The 17,789-nt window shown below is 49.2% G+C and overlaps 1 protein-coding gene across 1 annotated transcript in view; it reads left to right on the top strand.

Annotated features, from left to right (window-relative positions):
- Positions 1-3,342: 3,342 nt before the first annotated feature.
- The window catches only part of ZNF618 (zinc finger protein 618), a 148,677-nt gene continuing 134,230 nt past the window's right edge, over positions 3,343-17,789 (top strand). The window contains exon 1 of the mRNA XM_036393894.2: positions 3,343-3,477. Coding sequence (XP_036249787.1) covers positions 3,427-3,477 — 51 coding nt within the window. The 5' untranslated portion in view covers positions 3,343-3,426. The remainder of the gene's footprint in view (positions 3,478-17,789) is intronic.

Here is a 17,789-nt window from a genome sequence, read left to right as displayed (position 1 = left end):
TACCAGCTCATGGGAGGTGGGTGTTCTACCAGGATGGCATTCCCAGTCTGAGATGACTACAGAGCTTCTCTGGGAAGGTGAAAGCGTTGCTGCTGCTTCATCTTAAGGGTAGGAAAGGAGGGAGAAGGCACTGAGTTACCTCTGGCAAGCCCAGTGCCGTGCAGATGCCGATGTCCCAGGAGGAATTCAACCTTTCTAGGCTGGGAATCCCACAGAGGTGTGAGCGCCACTGTCCTCTCTGCCTGCAGACATCAGAAACTGGAGTAAGAAAAGTGATTGACCTTTCTTGGAAAGCGTGTTCTGAAATGTGGTCTGGAGAGCTCCTGGCTGCAATGGGCTGTCAGTCGCTGTTACCCAGCGAAGGTCTGAGGGCGCTTCAAAATAAGGATTGGGTTTTCAGGCTTTGGTCACTGATCATGAGGAAGTTTTGAGAGACAAAGCCAAAATTTGGTACCAGTCAGGACAGAGGAGTCCATTGGATGTTATGGGAGTGGCAAGACTAAAATATCTGTCCCAAATAGGTCACCTCATCAGAAGGGACTTCAGCCTGAGTGACCTGATGAGTATCTCACTCTGCCAGGAATAAAACATGCTTGGAATTTCCCAGACCTAATCCATAGAAATTTCCTGATCAAGGATTTCTTGATTTGCAGAATTTCTGCATTGGACCTCACCCCATCAGAGGAGAAGGGAAGTCCCTCAGGCAGGAGAGGTCACCAGTGATGGTGTTTGTTGTGTCCAAACAGCACAAGAATGGCAGCAGGGACACAGGCAGATTCTAAAGGCTGGTTTCACAAAGCCAGGACCAACCAGCAGCCAAATCCCTCAGGTGGGAGGCTTTGAACTCTGAGATCTGACCCAGAACTGGGAACTCTCCCCTGTGGACCCCCAACCCCTCCACCCAGAGCAACATCTGTGTTTGCTGAGCAGTCAAAGCAGACGGCAAAGCCATTGCAAAAACACGCATGACAGAGAAGATCTGTTGGGGTCTCCGTGAGTTTCACAGTTGGCTCTCCTTTTCTGCATCTATTCTGTCTCCATGACCAGAAGAAATGGGAGGTTTGGGCTGAGGAAGCTTGGACAGCTCAAACCTTGTCCTTCCAGAGGGAAGAGGGTCCCCAAAAGAAGGTGAAGGTTTGATTTATCGTGGACATGGGAGGCAGGAGGCTTTTCCATGTTACAAATGGATCAAATGGAAGCAAAACAGGGTCAGGCTCAAAGTGAGAAGGTGATGAATGGTTGGCCAAGTCACCATGAGCTGTGATGGGCTCTTCAGTGCTGAAGAAGCTTCAAAGCACCCAGGGATGCCTTGAAATGTGCCCTCAGCCACGAGGAACACAGCGGGGCAGGCATCTTTTACCTCCAGGCTTTGGCTTTTGGAGGTCAGTGAGCAGGTTTCCAGAGACAAAGGGATGTTGAGGGTATCTCCAAGCTTCTCCCCATCCTGCAAACTCCGTGTCAAAATGGCATTTTCCCCCAAACCCTCCTCAAACATTTCTTAAACACCAAATTTTGCTTTAGTCTGCTCCATGGGGGATTCCTTCTGGCTGTGCTTCATGCCAGCGCTGGGGCTGAAACCTCGTGAGTGGTTTCTGCTCTTGACTTCCCACATCCCTTCTAAGTTCATTCGGAAAACATCTTCCCTTGCCCAACGTCTCCACCAATTCCCCTGCCCCTTTGTTTTTATTTAGCTCTGTAATTACATTATCTGACCGTATAGCGATTTGGAATGAAATCTGCATAAAAGATATTAAGAAAAATAAATCTGTGTTTTGCAATATCTTTGAAGTTATCTTTAGGTTGGGCAACAAGAGCAAAATCAGCATTTGGCTTTCTACAAATCCTTGGTTTTGTGGAGCTCTTGGGAAAGAGGGTTTCATGGGCTGGGGCAGGAAAATTCACAAGTTCAGATTATTTTATTAATACTATTAATAACTATTTTTGACACTGCTTCACAAGGAAGAAAACACCAGGTATGTATGAGATGTAATTATGTTTATAGTTAATACTGTCTGCCTTTCCAGGGCAAGAAAAGCACAGATTTTTTTTCCCTTTCTTTTTGGAGGAAATTAACAAAGTCTGCTGATGAAATTAAGAAAGTTTGCTGAGCAGCAATGAGCATTATGAGCACATGCTGAGGAACAGCTCTTTGTGGAGGGACAGGGGGTCGGGATGAGTTTTGTGTGAGGGTAGAGAAAGGCTTTCCCGTGTTTTGTGTTGTGGCAATACAACTCTCAAACATGAGAGGACCAAGAGCTGGGAGCCACAAGGCTAAAAGGGCAGGGGGTGATTTCAGCCCTGGGTGTGCTGTGGGGGAAGGAAAGAGTTGGGGGACAGGAGGCAGGGGTGATGCTGCCGAAACCATTTGGACAATCATGAAATCTGAGACTTTTTTGAGATGGAAGAAACCAGCGAGGATCATCGAGTCCAGCCCCTGTCCCTGCCCAGACCCCCCAGCAACCCCAGCCTGGGCATCCCTGGCAGCGCTGGCCAAAGGCTCCTGGAGCTCTGGCAGCCTCGGGGCCGTGCCCATTCCCTGGGGAGCCTGGGCAGTGCCAGCACCCTCTGGGGGAAGAACCTTGCCCTGAGCTCCAGCCTGACCCTCCCTGACACAGCTCCAGCGGTTCCCTCGTATCCCTTCTGGCGGGTCATCTGTCTCCCCCTCGGATGCCGTTTCGTCCCTAGACCCTTCCCCACGTGCTCAGTGAGGTGTACGAGGGGTACGAGGCCTGGGGAAGCCGTGCGGGACCCGGTCTGTGCCCGCAGCTCCCACTTGCCGGGCTCTCGCCCCCTGCCCGGCCCGGGGGCCCCCGGGGCTCTCCCCGCGCTGGGCCGGGGTCCGCGGGGCCCGGGCCGGCCGGGGTCCGCAGCCCGCACACCCACCCACCGCGGGACACCTCCCGGGGGGCGCCGCAGCGCGGAGCGGCCCCACGGCGCCGAGCGGCCCCGCGCCCGCCGGGCGGCGGCCGGGCCGGGCCGGGCCGGGCTGCGCGGTGCCCGGCGCGGGGGCGGAGGGCAGCGCGGGGCCGGCCGGGCGGGCGGCGGGGCTCCCGCGCCGGGCCAGACTCAGCCCCTTTCTCCCGGCGCCGCCGGCTGCGAGCGCGCTGCGGCTGGAGCTGCCCCCAGAGCGGCTCGTGATGGCGGCGGCGCGGGCTCGGCAGCGGGAGGCGCCCGCCCAGCCCTGCGCGCCGCGCCGCTAGCGGCAGCGCCCGTGCCCGCGGCGGCCGCCCCGGCCCATGCCCCGGGGGGAAGGGGGGCTGCAGCAGCCCGGCGAGCCGCCCACCCGCGCAGCGGGGGCATCGCCCCCACTCGCCGCTCCTGGGAGGGCGGAAAGGAGGCAGCGGCGGCGGCGGCGGCGGCTTTGTGCGCGGCGGGCGGATCGCAGGCCGCGGCGGCGCGGGGCTCGCCTGCTCCCGCCCCAGCCCCATGAACCAGCCGGACGGCTCCGCTCCGGCGGCGGCGGCGGCAGCAGCGCAGGTACGCGGCGGCCGGGCGGCGTGTCCCCGGGGGGAGGCGGAGGGAGCGGGGAGGAAGGGAACGGAAGGGAAGGGAAGGGAAGGAGGGAGGGCGGCAGCCGCAGCCGCCCCGTCGCGGAGCCCCGGCGGCGCTTTGGCGCAGTGCGCGGGGGCAGCGCCGGCAGCGGCTCCTCGGACCCCGCGGTGCCGGAGCCCGCGGCCGCTCGGACCGGGCGGAAAACAAAGCGGAGCTCAGCAGCCATGTCGGGGACGAGCCGCCCCTCGGCCCGGCCCGGCCCCGCACCCCGGCCCGGCCCGGCCCGGCCCCGCCGCGCTCCGCGCCCCGCGCCCCTTCCCGGCCTTTTTTCTTTTTCTTTTCCTTCTTTCTTTTTTTTTATTTTTTTTTAATTTTTTTTAAATTTTTTTCCTCCTTCTCTTAATTTTTCCTCCGGAACGTTTTGGTTTTTTTTCCCCCCCATTTTTTTTTCCATTAAAACGACGCCACCTAGAGGAGACTATTTCGTAAATAAAAAAAAAAAAATTAAAATTGAAAAAAAAAAAAGGAAATATTCTGCTATTTCTAAATTTTTTCCCAGAAAGTTAGGGCTGGATCTCCCAATGTTGGGGTTCCTCCGGCAGCTTCCGCAGCGCCCCGCAAATTTCGTGTTTGTCCCTTTGGAGCCAAAGCCCAGCTTATGGAAATGAAAATTAAACAGGAATTTGAATGAATTCAGGTTTTTCTCCCTCCACCCCCATTTTCTGGAGAAAAACGGAGCCTGGGAGCAGCAGAGTGCTGGGAAAGGAAAGTGAGTCAAGTTTTTGGTGGGCCCCCCCGGGTGAGCTGCAGGGAGGGATTAGTTTGGGAAAGTGGGAGAATTGCTGTTCCGGAGCAATTAGGAATTGGGCTTCATTGTAATTTTGAACTTGTGCAGCAAGCTCTGCCAAAACTCAGGGTTCATTTTTTTTCCTCGTTTTTGCTGCAGTGCTTAAAGTTATTTTGTTTGAAATGAGGAGTTTTGCAGGAAAATGAAGAACCCAGAAAATTTGCTGTGGACACACCCAAATTTTTTTTTTTTTTTTTTTTTTGTGATTTTGGATTTCATGCAAAACTGCTGTTAAACAATGAGGTTCTAAACGCAGTCCAAGAAAACACGAGGACAAGCAAAATTAAGAGTCGAATGTCAGTTTTATTTTAGAATTTCTTGGCTTTTTGGATGATTTCTCCTGGCATAATTAAAACAGTTTCCAGCATTTAATTTCCTACTTCTTTTGTAGAGAAGAAAATTTCCATACTATGGTTTTTAGGTTTTTAGGTTTTTTTTCCCCTTCTTTTTTTAAACACACTGTAATAACTCCATGTCCTATGGCTCACATAAATCTAATATTTACACAGGTTTATTATAAGGTCCGCCATGATATTATGAATATGCATAATTAACAATATTGTGAAAAAATAATTGCAGATTTTGTGATTTTCATTTTTTTTCAAATTGAAGTGCCTTTAAAGGGCTCAGCCATGTTATTTTTCACAATTTCAAAATCCTTTTTCCCCTTGACTGTTAAAGCCTTGCTGGAGTTTGAATTGAAATTTTTTTTTTCATTATTATTTTTGGTGGTTTTTTTCTTAATTGTTTTGTTTGTTTGTTTGTTTTAAATGCTGTCCTATCCCTATTATTTTGCTGTTACAGAGTGCCTGTGAGTTCTGGACTGTGCACACACTGGTTTATTATTGTAGGGTTGCCCTTGAATACTGGGGTCTTGGTATTGATCTTTTTAAAAATAAATAACAAAAGAGCACTGAAACATGCATTGTTTCAAGAAAAAAGCAATCTAGGAGAGCTACATGGCCTTTCCACCCAAAAGTGGGGGAGGGAGAGGAAAGGAAAGATTAGGTCAACATTGAGTTTTACCAACCTTGACACAGTATCCTCTCTAAAATGGGGACAAAATAGCAAGATGGCTGGCTCCACAGCTGCAGCAGTTTGGATTTTTTTTTTTTTTCTTTTTGAAAAAAAGCATTTTTAAAATTTAAACTCCAAAGTGAATTTCTGGAGCTGCCAGGCACCCACTAGCAAAGGCTGAAATCTGGGTGCTGCACAAAATAAAATTAAATTTCAAACCAGAATGAATTTTTAATTTTGAATCTCAAACCCCTGAAAAGTTTTTTTTTTTAATTTTGATTTTTTGTTTGGTTTTGATTTTCTGTTCCCTGTAATTTGATATTTGATGGAAATCAAAAGGAATGGATGGTGAATTCAGGGTTCAGGGGCTGTTTTCACTTTTCTCCCCTTTATTTGTTTCATGTTTTGAGTTTTTCAAAGGGGGGGGAAATGGAAAAAATTTGCAAAGCAGGATAACTCTTGGGTGGAGGAAGAAATACTCCGAAATGTCAACTCCATATTTTTATTTTTGCATTTATTTGCTCCCAGCCCCCCCGAAGGGGACCCACCCTCTTCCTGAATCCCTTTTTTAGCAAATAATGGAAATGCAATGGAGCGGGAGGCCGGTGCCAGCCCGGCGGTGGTGCACTTAGAGCCGGGTGGCACATCTGGGTAAAAATTACACACAATGCTCCAAATTGGATTAAACAATCCTGGAGAATATTTTATTCATGGTTTCATCCAGGAAGCTGTAGCCTGGTGGCTTTTCCATATTCTTACCCTCCAAGAATTCCCTTCCTTGAGCTGCACCCCAGAACTTTTACTACAATATCATTGTACCCCAAGAAAGTCTCCAGCTGTAATTTTTTTTTTTTTAATTTTAAGATTTCATACATTTTTTTCTCGTGTGAATCAGACCTTTTGATGCTGCTTTTCCTTTGCCCTGCCACACTCCCGGCGATGTGGGGAGCATCCCCGTGGATTTGGGATTTGGGATTTGGGGGGCATGCACTGATGGGTGCTGCATTTTAATTAGAATTAATGACCAAGCCTCCGTTCTGGGGTGCCAGTGCCAAGTGTGGCCATGATGCCTTTTGAGTTTCTCGTGAAGCAGAGGGGTTGAACAGGGGAGGCCTGGGCTGGAGGTGTTCCCTGCTGTGCTGGGGGTGCTGTGTGTGCCCCGCAGCGCTGGGGGCGAGGCCGTGTCCTCCTGCACGGGGATGCTCTGGGAGCTGCAACCCTTCCCATCTTTAACTCCCTGGGGAGCTGCAGCTTTCCAGCACCAGCTCCTGCTGCTGGCATGTAATGGGTCTGAATCTCACCTTTCTGCCTGTCCTTCCAGCACAAACCTGCTCCTGCCTGGAAAAGATTTCATAATTTTTCATTGCAGTCTGCCTTCAGGGGGATTTTTTTTCCTTTTTTTTTTTTTCTTCTGGAAAGTTGATCAATATTTTATCCTTTTCAAAATTGCTGTTGGCAGCCTGGAAGGGGAAGGGGAGGGAGGGAGCTCAGTTGAGTGATACCAACAGATTTCTTGTGACATAACTGAAATGTATTTTTTAAAAAAGAAAAATTTCCAGGACCTCATTTTCAGTGACATATTTTCATTCCAGAATGAAAACAGACATAATATTATTAAAGTAGTAGATAATATTTATACAAATGCCATATAAAACCTTGGGAGGTTATTGCATGACTCCAGGATAATTTAAATATATATCACTGCCATAATGCAACGCTGGGAATAGTTCAGTTCATGGGTGCAGTCACGTGGCCCCGGTGATGCACAGTCAAGTTTGCAATTATGCAAGTGCAGGAGTGAAATTAGAGTGGAATTAGTGTTCTAAAAATTAGATTAATTTAATTTTAATTTTATTTTGCAGGGGAGAGGGTTGAAACCTGCTCTAAGAGTCATGCTGATACAGAGTCAGGATTTGTGCCCGCTGTGCCAGGGCAGCTCAGGCTGGAGCTCAGGGCAAGGTTCTTCCCCCAGAGGGTGCTGGCACTGCCCAGGCTGCCCAGGGAATGGGCACGGCCCCGAGGCTGCCAGAGCTCCAGGAGCCTTTGGGCAGCGCTGCCAGGGATGCCCAGGCTGGGGCTGCTGGGGGGTCTGGGCAGGGACAGGGGCTGGGCTGGGGGATCCTGGTGGGTCCCTCCAGCTCAGGATATTCTGTGGGTCAATAATTCTTTGGATGCTGTGCCTGTTCAAGGATTTCGACCTTCCCACCATGGCGTGGCAGGACGTGGTACGAGGTCCTGGATGCTGCTCCTGGATGTGGTGCCCATGGCACAGTCCCCATGGGCAGGTCCCCCTGGCACAGCCCCCATGGACAGGTCCTGCAGGGCCACGCTGGCTCTGGGTGCGTGGCAGTGTTGGGTCCCTGGCGCTGCCCATGGAGCCCCTGTTGGCCTCTACTTGAGCATCCTCAGGTTGAGCCTGGCTCAGATTTGGGGAGTGGCACAGGGGAGTGTGCCAGCCTGTCCAGGGTGCTGTGGGATAAGGGTGTGCAGAAATGTGGCACATCCCAAGGGTTTGTTGCATCCCCCATTCCCTGTGGGTGCTACCCTGGGCTCTGTGCTTGCTCCAGTCCGTGCTTGGCTCCCTGCAGGTGGTTATTTGTGTGCTGGGAGCTGTAAAACAGACAAGGGTGGTCCTGCAGATGTGGGGAGCCACCCCAAAATGTGAGTTTTGTCAGAGGTTTGCCAGATCAGGCAATATTTGTACATCATGTACCAAGTGGGGTGAGGGGAAGAGGTGCCTGGACAGGGGCTGCCAGTGCTGCTGGAGGCTGTGCGTGTTCTTGGTAAGGGATGTGGGGAAATGGCCCCAGGAGATATTTATTTCTTGCAATTTCCACATTTCTGTGCATCCAGCATTGTGCATATTTGGAATTTCACATTTACGGATTCCATTTGGCCATACCGTGTTTTCTGGGGAAGAAGTTTCTAATTTTTAAAGGTCTTTTATGGATTAATTGCTAGTCATCTGCCTCCTTTTTTCTTTTGTTTGGTTCCTTGAATGTCTCTTGATTATTTTGTACTATGTGATGCCAATTTAGTGGTTAACTAGTATGCAAACTACATCTGGACGTGTTGACTTTGCATTAACAATCATTGATTTGTCTGGAGCAAGGGAATAGAAATGAATGCTGCTGTTTACCATGGATAGTATATGAAAAATAACCATTTGCAATGTGCCTTTCATCAGGGGCACTGGGCTCTGGTGCAGCTTGTCACAGTGGCTCTGCCTCATCACGTGAGAGCTGAATTTTGAAACCATGGCACCAGGAAAAGGGCCTGGAGAAGGCAGGGGCTCCTGCTGTGTGGGGAAGGTGCCCTGTGTAGGAGCAGCTCCTGGTGGCTTTGGTTAGCTCTGGTGACAGTGGGGTAAAGTTGTAACAGAGAGGGAGTGGAAAAACACGAGTCTGTGTAGTACACAATATGTAACATATAATATACACCACATGTGTAGAGCTTTTAGCATGGGAACATAACCAAGAGGATGCAGAATTTAATAATCAAAAATAATAAGCAGAAGGTTGAGTTGGTGGTGGTTTCAGCAACAGCTGTTTCTCCCCAAACCCCGTGGCTGCAGCTGTGTGGAGGGCTCTGGATGGAGCAGGGCTTGGTGCCTGCTATCCCTGCTGGCCCTGGGGAAGCTGGGATGTGGCTGTGGCTGTTCAGGTGACCCTGGCATGTGGGAGGCATTGCTGCACACTTGTGTCTCCTCTGGAAGAGGGGAAAGGCTGAGCTGATGCTCTCTCTGCAGAGGAGGTCTCTTCCCAGGATGTGCTGAAGACATCAAAGCTGCTTTGCACTCACTCCTTGGTGTTCCAAGGTACAGTCACAGTGGTCCCTTGGTTGAGCTTTGATGGTCAGACCTTGAGTCCATTGGATCCACTCATCCCTGGACCTTTTCTGTCCCCTGCTGCTGGTGGGGCAGGGTTCTCAGTGTCACTGTTGGTCATCCTTTGGGCTGGGCTCAGCAGTGAGTTTCTTTCCACACTGAAATTGCTTTGCTCATGCTGGAACATGCGTGTCAGAGCCCAAATGATGGACACAGGTCATCTCCTGAAATGTGGGGTTTGCACTCCAGCACTGCTGAGAGTGTAAATGCACAGAGAGGTGCAGGGCAAGCTGCATGGTGGCTGAGCTACTTGGGTTTCACTTGTTGGATTCTCCCAAAGCAATCAGTGGCAGAAAAAAGAGATTAAACCAAGAAAATTCCCCCCTGTGCTCATTGAAAGTGCAGAGAAACTTTGTATTCTGAGCGGTGCATTTGGGCAAGGAGGCAGCATGGAGGGCACGAGCAGCATGGCAGTGACACAGGTAGATTAGAATCCATCCCCTTAATTAAACCCTCTCTGTACCCATGGAGAAAAGTTCTTGTGCTGTGTGCTTTCCAGATTTTTGGCACTTGAGTGGCAGTTAGCTCTGGTTCACTGACCGGGCTGTGAGGGCTTGTGCCAGCACGCTGGGAGCTCTTGCTCCAGCTGGGATGCTGCCTGGGCCAGCCTGGGGGCAGGGGCAGGGTGGGGGGCACAGGGCATCTTCTGCCTGCCCTTGATGGGGTCAGACCAGCTGGAACCCCTGCCTGTGCCTCCCTGGCTGTGGGTGGCTCTTGGCCCAGGCCAGGGCAGAGTCCCACGCTGGCAGGTGGTGGCACTTGTGGTTGGTGGGGCTGTGCTGCCTCTGGAGAAGCTGGAGGCCATGTGGCTCTTCTGGGGTGAGACTGCAGAGCCCTGGGTCAGCCTGGCATGGGGCTGTCCCCGTGGGAAGGGCCAAGGGTGGCCAAGCCTTGTGCTTTTTGGTGGTGGGAGCAGTGTCACCACACCAGTTCCTCTGCTAGAACAGCTTTCTTTGGGAGTCCCTCCCTTTATTTCCCTCACCTATATTTCCAAGGCACTCCAGTGTGTGCTTAGAAAGGTTTCTCTGCTGTACTGTACTGCAAAGATTTAATTATATAGGCAAGGCTTTCCTTGCTTGTGATTCCCAGCACTCCTGCTTGTTTCATGTCTATGTTTGGCTGGTGAAATGTGGAAAATAAGGCTGGAAGTGGAGAAGTAGAGACTGGAGAATTTGCCTGCACTGATAAGGGGCTGACAAAGGGAAACATGAATGTCAGAGTGTGGAGCAGAGAGGAGCTGCTGGAGCCTGGAGGAGCTGCCATAGGTATTTGAGGGATCAAAATGCTGTGTTGGTGCATGTGGATGTGCCTGGGACACTCCTGGATGCAGTGAGGTTCTTGGGTGGGTCTGGGATGCTCTGAGGGATGTTGGGTCCATGCTGTGCCTGGGCCAGGAACACAGGAGCTCCATGGTGTTTTCTGCCCTGGTTTAGAAATCAGGGTTGTTATCACACAAGGTTTGATATCTCAGCAACTGACAGAAGTGAGAGCAGCCAGGTATGTCAGACCTTCCCAGTGGCAGTGAGCTGAGCCAGGCTGGATGGCCAAACGTGCTCATGTGCCAGTGCTGGTGTCCCGATGGCACCACTGTGTCTCCAGGCTCTTCAGGATTTAATATTTGTTGTGATTTCATTTTACTAGATACACACAGGCAGCAGTAATCTTATGGAAGTTCATTTTTTGCTCTGTGTGGGTGTAGGTATCCTTTCCTGCCTGAAAATAGCAGCAGAAGTCAGTTTTCAGGAGTTGGGTGTGCTTGCGTTGAAGGGCCGTCATTTACTGCTTCCAGTATGTTGAGAACAATTTTAGTGCAAGTATTTAATTGCTTTAGACCTATTTTTAGAAATATTAAACCTCAGTTTTCAGAACTGCATCCAAAGCCAGCAGCTCTGCTGGTGTGGGAGAGCCAGGAGGGGAACCTGGAGGAAAACCTGGAGCGACGTGGGCTGGGAGCAGGGCAGGGCAGGGGTGCTGCAGAGCCTTTGGGGTGCACCCTTGAAATCAAGTTGTCTGTGTTTTGGTGAGATTTTTTTTTTACTACTATTCTATTTACTTGGTTACACGAGGAGAGAATGAATGAATGAAACCCGTTTCCAGCAGATTTGTACAATTTCTTGAGTTAAGTCTGCAGGCTGGTGGCTGGAGCTTGGAGGCTGAGCTGGGAGCATCCAGAGAACAGCATGCAGGCAGCCCCAGTAGGGCTCTGGCTCGAAACCCAAGAATAGCTCCTGCTTTTCTGGGTGTAAATCTGTCACTTGAGGTCTGATGTGCCTTACTCTGTGGGCTGCAAATCCTGAGCTTTCACTGGCATTTGTGAGATATTTGTGATTTTGAGGGTGGGAAGAGAGTTGTAAGAAGGCAGGATAATTATTGGCTGGGAATAAAACACCTTTTTGAATTTGGGCATGCATTTTGGAAACCTCTGTAGGGAGGGATGGCTGGATTTGGATCAGGCTGGTGGCAGGGGGATCTGAAAATCCCCTTGGGAATCACTGGGATTTCTCTTTGCAGTCAGGGGATGCTGTTGAAGATGCTGAGGGGCAATGGCAGTGGCAGTGACACCAGGGGACAAGCTGGGACCTGGCCTTTGGTGGCCTTGGGGTTGCTGGTGGGACTGGCAGGGCTGGAGTTGGACTTCACCAGGGAAGGAATTAATGAATGACCACCAGGAAGGTTGCCCTGGGGTGTGTTTTGACTTGGCTTCATGGCATCTCTCTGTTTATGGTTAGTACTACTGGGATTACTGCACATTAACTCCAAGGGAGGCATACTTTTACTTTCTTACGTGCCTTTATTTTAGAGGCCTTTAAATTTGGCTGGTTGGTGATAACAGCAGTTGGAATTGGCATTTCTGCTCCATGGGGTTTGTTAGGACGTGCCAGAGACTCAGGCTGGCAGGGGAACCGCTGTGCCTGGAGCTGGGGAGGGCACTGGGTGAGAAATAAAAAATGTAAATGTACCCAGAGAGCCACACTGCATCCCGAGGGGCCTGGGAGCCCTGCTGCTGTGCTGCTCCTGGGGCTGCTGGCAGATGCCAGGGGATGTGGCAGAGTCCCCTGAACATTTATTGGAGAACAGCACCCCAGAGGGTGCTGGCACTGCCCAGGCTGCCCAGGGAATGGGCACAGCCCCGAGGCTGCCAGAGCTCCAGGAGCCTTTGGGCAGCGCTGCCAGGGATGCCCAGGCTGGGGCTGCTGGGCAGGGACAGGGGCTGGGCTGGGGGATCCCTGTGGATTTCTTCCATCTGTGGATATTCTCTGTGATCCACATGGAGGGGAGAGCAGTGCCCTTTGTAAATGTCAATTAGAAAAAAACCTCAAAATTCGATGAGGTCCCTTTTCTTGAAATCCTGCATGTATTTAAATTTTTGGTGTTTTTTTTTTTTTGTTTGTTTTGTTGTTGTTGTTGGGTTGTTTTTTGTTTGTTTTTTTCTTTTTTTCCTATATAATCTGATTTGGTTTAGTTGCCAGAAAGTAGATTTGCTGAGAGTGCTGCTGTGTTTGCTTTTGGTTCCTGATAAGGTGGAGGAGATAAGTCCCACGTTGTGGCTGTTTGTTTGTGTGAGTGGGAAATGTTTGTGCTTCCCTCCTTTGACAGGGAGCTCCTGCCATCCTCCTGCAGCATAAACACTGCTTGTGATTGGAGTTCATTATGTGAGATTTAAAATGTATAAAATGAAATGTTCCTGTCTGCTTTAAGCAGACATATGTCTATGGTTTGCAAATTAACCTAATTAAATATATATGTAGAAATTTATGATATTCAGCTCCTAGCACAAGGTATGCAATTAGCATCCTTGCCAGCAAGGAATTTTCCATTTCTGTCTTGACTTTTCCTCATAGGAGATGTGGTTTGGGGTTTTTTTAAATTTTTTTTTATTTTTAATCTTCAATCTCTAATTTTTGTTCTGCTTTGGAATTCACTTAGGGACGAGTCCTGTGGGGATTTAGGCTTGTGGTTAAATTTCCTTACAAGCAGCTCTGACTGAAGTCAGTGAAACATTCCCTAATTCCTGGGCTCCAGCCTGTCCCTTTGCCTCTGCAGGACAGGAGGAGTTTGTTTTGTTAGGAGAATATCATGAGCAAAATAGCATTCTGGAGGAAAAAATTGCATTTGAATATTTACATTTTTCAAGGCTCTTCCTTCCTCCCACCCAAAAATAGCAAAAAAAAAAAAATTATGTCTCCTCTTGATTTATGGAATTTTCAAGGGTTTGGCCAATGTTGTTTCCAAAACACCCCATCCCTCTACCTGAACTGTCTCTATGGCAGGAGGGCCCTCACACAAGAAGTACAAATCCATTATTACAACCTCTCATTAAGCAATATTCTGGCACCAGGAATACTACTTTTAGTTCCTTTTCTGCCAAAGTGTTGGGTTGGTTTTTTTTTTTTTTTTGAATATTTAAAGTTTGATCACGTTAGAATAGTTTCCTATGTAAATAATAATTTGGTCTATTTTGCATATCAATAGTTGACTCCATTTTCTTCACAAAAAGCCTTTTTTCCCCCATAAACATCCCCACTGTTCCAGCCCAGAAGGTACTCTTTATTAGCCAAACCAACCAAGTCATGATGTTCCCAGCTCAGCTATTTTAATGATCCCACAAACCCAAAAAAGCAGTAGGAAATTTTTCAGAAGCAAACTGCAGAAACTTTTTCTTTCTTTCTTTTTGGGACATCATAAGTTTTCAACTTTTTGTCCAATTATTTTTGTTGCATTTTTCCAAGCTTGAGGCTGTAAACTCACAGAATTTGGAACTGTTCTTTCTTCCTGGAGGTTATTTAGGGGTGTCAGAGGTGGCCCAGTGCTGGGTGGAAGAGCTGAGGGCTCAGCAAACCTGCTGCCTTCATTCCTAGTTTCTGTGCAAGATCTGTTGATAATTCTGCATGGGCAAGGTGAGATGTTGGATCATAACCATTTCCCCCCTTGGACACCTCCACAAGTCTCTCCTCCTGTATTTTCCTTTGACTTTGCTGCCCTGCTGTGTTTCCCATCTCTCTGTTTCAAGGCACAGGGAGTTCTGCTCTCAGCTCTGTCCCTTTGCAGGAGCTCTCTGCTCTCCCAGGTTGAGCTCCTTGGTGTCTCCTGCCCTCCCTGGGTGTTTCTGTGCCCTCTCCATCACAGGAATGCCTTTTCAAAGGCCATCAGCAGCTCTGATTCCCAGTTCTCCATCACCAGGTGTTGTGGGGTGTCCAACCCCATAAAAATCAGAAGAAGAAAAGGCTGGTGCAGGCTGGTTTTGGGGTTTCCTTGTGAGCCTGCAGCCTTACCAGTAGTCCCATACTCAGGTCCTTTGTAGCTCCAGCTATGGGACACATGATTTACTGTCAGAGCTGTATTTTCCACTGCTTCAGGTGTTTCTTGCTCACCTCAGTGCTGTGCCCACTTTGGAGGCTCCTCGGATCTTGTCCCAGGATGTGCTGCAGCCCCTTGGGATGTGGATTTTCCATAGCCTGGCATTACCCACCACCAAGGCAATCATTTGGATAATTGCAGCATCTGCAATTTATTTAGGCAAATAGGGGACTGAAAAATATTTGCTTTTGCTAGCTTGTGGGATTTATTTTTAGGGTTTAGCTTTGTGCTTTGGGAAGCAAAGCTGAGCCATCCTGGTGTCCCTTTTCCCTGAGGTGCTCTTTGGGGCTGTTCTGGCCACCCTGTCCATGGCACAGGAGTTTGCCTGGCTGGATCACCCTTCTTGCCCTAGTCTGCTCCCTGGTTTTGGTTTGCAGTCTCTGTGCAGGTGGATCACCAGGGGCTGTGGGTGAAGCTTTATGCACGGGCACATTTCTGTCCCCAGGCCCATGATGAGTTGCTGGTTCCATCAGAGGCCCTCAGCTGCTGCAGAGGTGCCCCTGTGGTGCCCCTGAGCCTCCTGCCTTGCCCTGGTGATTGCTGGTGGCTCATTTGGGCACCTTGGTGGGTGCTGGTGGCTCATTTGGGCACCTTGGTGTGCTCCAGGAGCTGCTTTCCCTGCGCTGTTCCCTCCCAAACCCCGCCTGGCGCTCGGAGCAGATGGCTCTGGGACCCCACTGTGATAATGAACTATTCCTGCCCTTTATTTTCCCTCCTTTAATCAGTAGTTAATCAATGAGGTGACTTTTTACTTCATCCTGTGCATGTGAAAGTGCTGTGAGTGCACTTGCCACAAGAGCCTTTGCAGAGCAAACTCTTTTGGAAGCCTTTGGAAGTTGGGGTGCACCACGCCCTGTTCTACCTGCAGCTGCCTCTGCCAGCAGGGCTCAGAACCCAGTGACTTATGGCTGCAGGAACCAGAGTGACTCCTGGTGTTCCTTTCTAATCCATGGGAACACTGACTTTTAATTCTTCTGTTTTTTGGCTGTTTTTTTTTTTTAATTACTGTTTATAGTAATTTTTCTGCCATGAAAATGAAGTTCTGCAGTTCCTTGGAGCCTTTTGAAACAGTGGGGTCACATTCAGTGCTAGCTGGGTCACAGGTGGACAGCAGTGATTTTGGGGGTGCTGAGTGATTTTAATAGCTTAATGCCTTTCAGACTTTTGGCTGGATGCTGTTGTGCCCTGGAGATTTTTAGTTTTTTGCTGTTAATTTTGCTAGACAGGTCTGCAGCTTTTCCTGCAGTTTGAGGCAGATGCTCCCCTCATTCCTCATGAAGGAAGAGTCCAGGAAGGGAAGTGCTGAGCCCTGTCACAAATGAGCTCTGGTGCAAAGAAGTTGAATTTTTATCCTGTGGTTTTATCTTTCTTCAGTACTTGATTTATATCAGAATCTGGCAGATTTCTGGTTCTAGTGTGATTGATTATTAATTTTTTTTCCTTCAGTGACCTGTTTCTCAAAATCTTTTTTGGATTGACTTTTTTATGGCTTAAAGTGTAGCTTCCTTGAGTTTATATTCTCCTAATTTGAATTTCTTTCTGAGGACGTCTTTTTATTTCTAATGGCCTTTTCCACTCTGCTGTTAAACTATGATTTTTTGTTTAACAAACCCCCTTTGGTAGGTGATAATCATCTCCAAGTTTTCCACCTCACCTGTAAGGCCTTTTAGCTGCTCCATTAACACTCTTAACAAATTTTCCTGTTATAGAATCACAGAATGGTTCCTCCTGTGAGGAAAAGCTGAGAGAATTGGGATTGTTCAGCCTGGAAAAGAGAAGGCTTTGGGGTGACCTCACTGTGGCCTTCCAGGGAGCCTGCAAGAAACATGGAGAGAGATTCTTTACAAGGGATGGAGGCACAGGACCCAGGGAATGGCTCCCACTGCCAGAGGGCAGGGCTGGATGGGATATTGGGAATTAGGAATTGTTCCCTGTGAGGGTGGGCAGGCCCTGGCACAGGGTGCCCAGAGCAGCTGGGGCTGCCCCTGGATCCCTGGCAGTGCCCAAGGCCAGGCTGGGCAGGGCTGGGAGCAGCCTGGGACAGTGGGAGGTGTCCCTGCCATGGCAGGGGTGGCACTGGATGGGCTTTAAGGTCCCTCCCAACCCAAGCCAGTCAGGGATTCCCTGATGTGCCATGTCTGGGGACACAGTGTGGGGACAGAAGTCCTGTGTGTGGGACCTTGAGCACCATTTCTGCATCAAACTGCCTTTCACATTTGCAAGTCTCTATGGGATTGTCTGAATTCTCCTCTGACTGAAATTGTGTTTCCTGCCTTGGCAGAGACCTACAGCCTCTCTGGTGTTCCTTGGCATTTTGAGCATCCCTCTGTGCTCTGCTTTTCTGGGATGGGCTCCCAGTCCATCAGGGTTCTCTGCTACCTTCTGTCATAATAATCTTGTTTCATTTATTGGGCTGCATTTTGCTTGTCTGTCAACACAGCTCCATCATTCCCATGTAATTTGGATATGGATTGCAATGCCTTGAGTCTTTTGTCTCCTACCTGAAATTTTATGAAGCTCTTCAGGGATACAGTACATTTATGACCTCATCAATAGAAAATGCTTCACTCACACTGGATGTTCCTGTTAGTTTGATTTTCTCAGCTTTAGTTTAAATAGGTTTTATATGCTGGCATCTGTTTTCACTTTGGTTTTGATGGTGTCTGGCTTACTCAGAGGGGCTCCCTTTGGCTCAAGGCCCTCCTCAGCTCCCACCCTGCAGCCTGGTTACAGGTGGGATTTCACAGAAAGGTCCTGAGTTTCACTTTTTGAGGCTCTGCTGTCCTCTGTGCCATTTGCAGGCATTTTTAGCAAAGTGTGGTCTCTGCCATGAAGTGAGAGCCATAGTCTGAGCTTAAAATTGGTCTCCATGTAGGGTGCAGCTGGTGTGGGGCAGGACCCTGAGCCCCCCTCCCCTGCCTCCCCTCCCTCCCTTGCAGCCTGAGCTCCTGTGAGCAGGGCAGCACTGTGCTGGTGAGAATTCAAACAGAATAAAAGGGAAAAAAAGGAATATTAAGAGGAAGAGATGACAGTTATCCTTGAGTTGGAAGTTATCAAGTGCAGAAAATGGATAAAGGAAGTTAAAAACACAAGGGGAAAAAAATCTGTGACTGTCAAGGAACAGTGCAAGGAACAGTAAGAAAGTATTTGTATTAGGAACAAAAGAAATTCTAATAATGGTTTGTGTAG

This window comes from Molothrus ater, chromosome 20, assembly GCF_012460135.2.
Source record: "Molothrus ater isolate BHLD 08-10-18 breed brown headed cowbird chromosome 20, BPBGC_Mater_1.1, whole genome shotgun sequence".
Taxonomy (NCBI): domain Eukaryota; kingdom Metazoa; phylum Chordata; class Aves; order Passeriformes; family Icteridae; genus Molothrus; species Molothrus ater.
The sequence above is the reverse complement of the archived record's forward strand: the minus strand, read 5'-3'. Positions and strand labels throughout refer to the sequence as shown.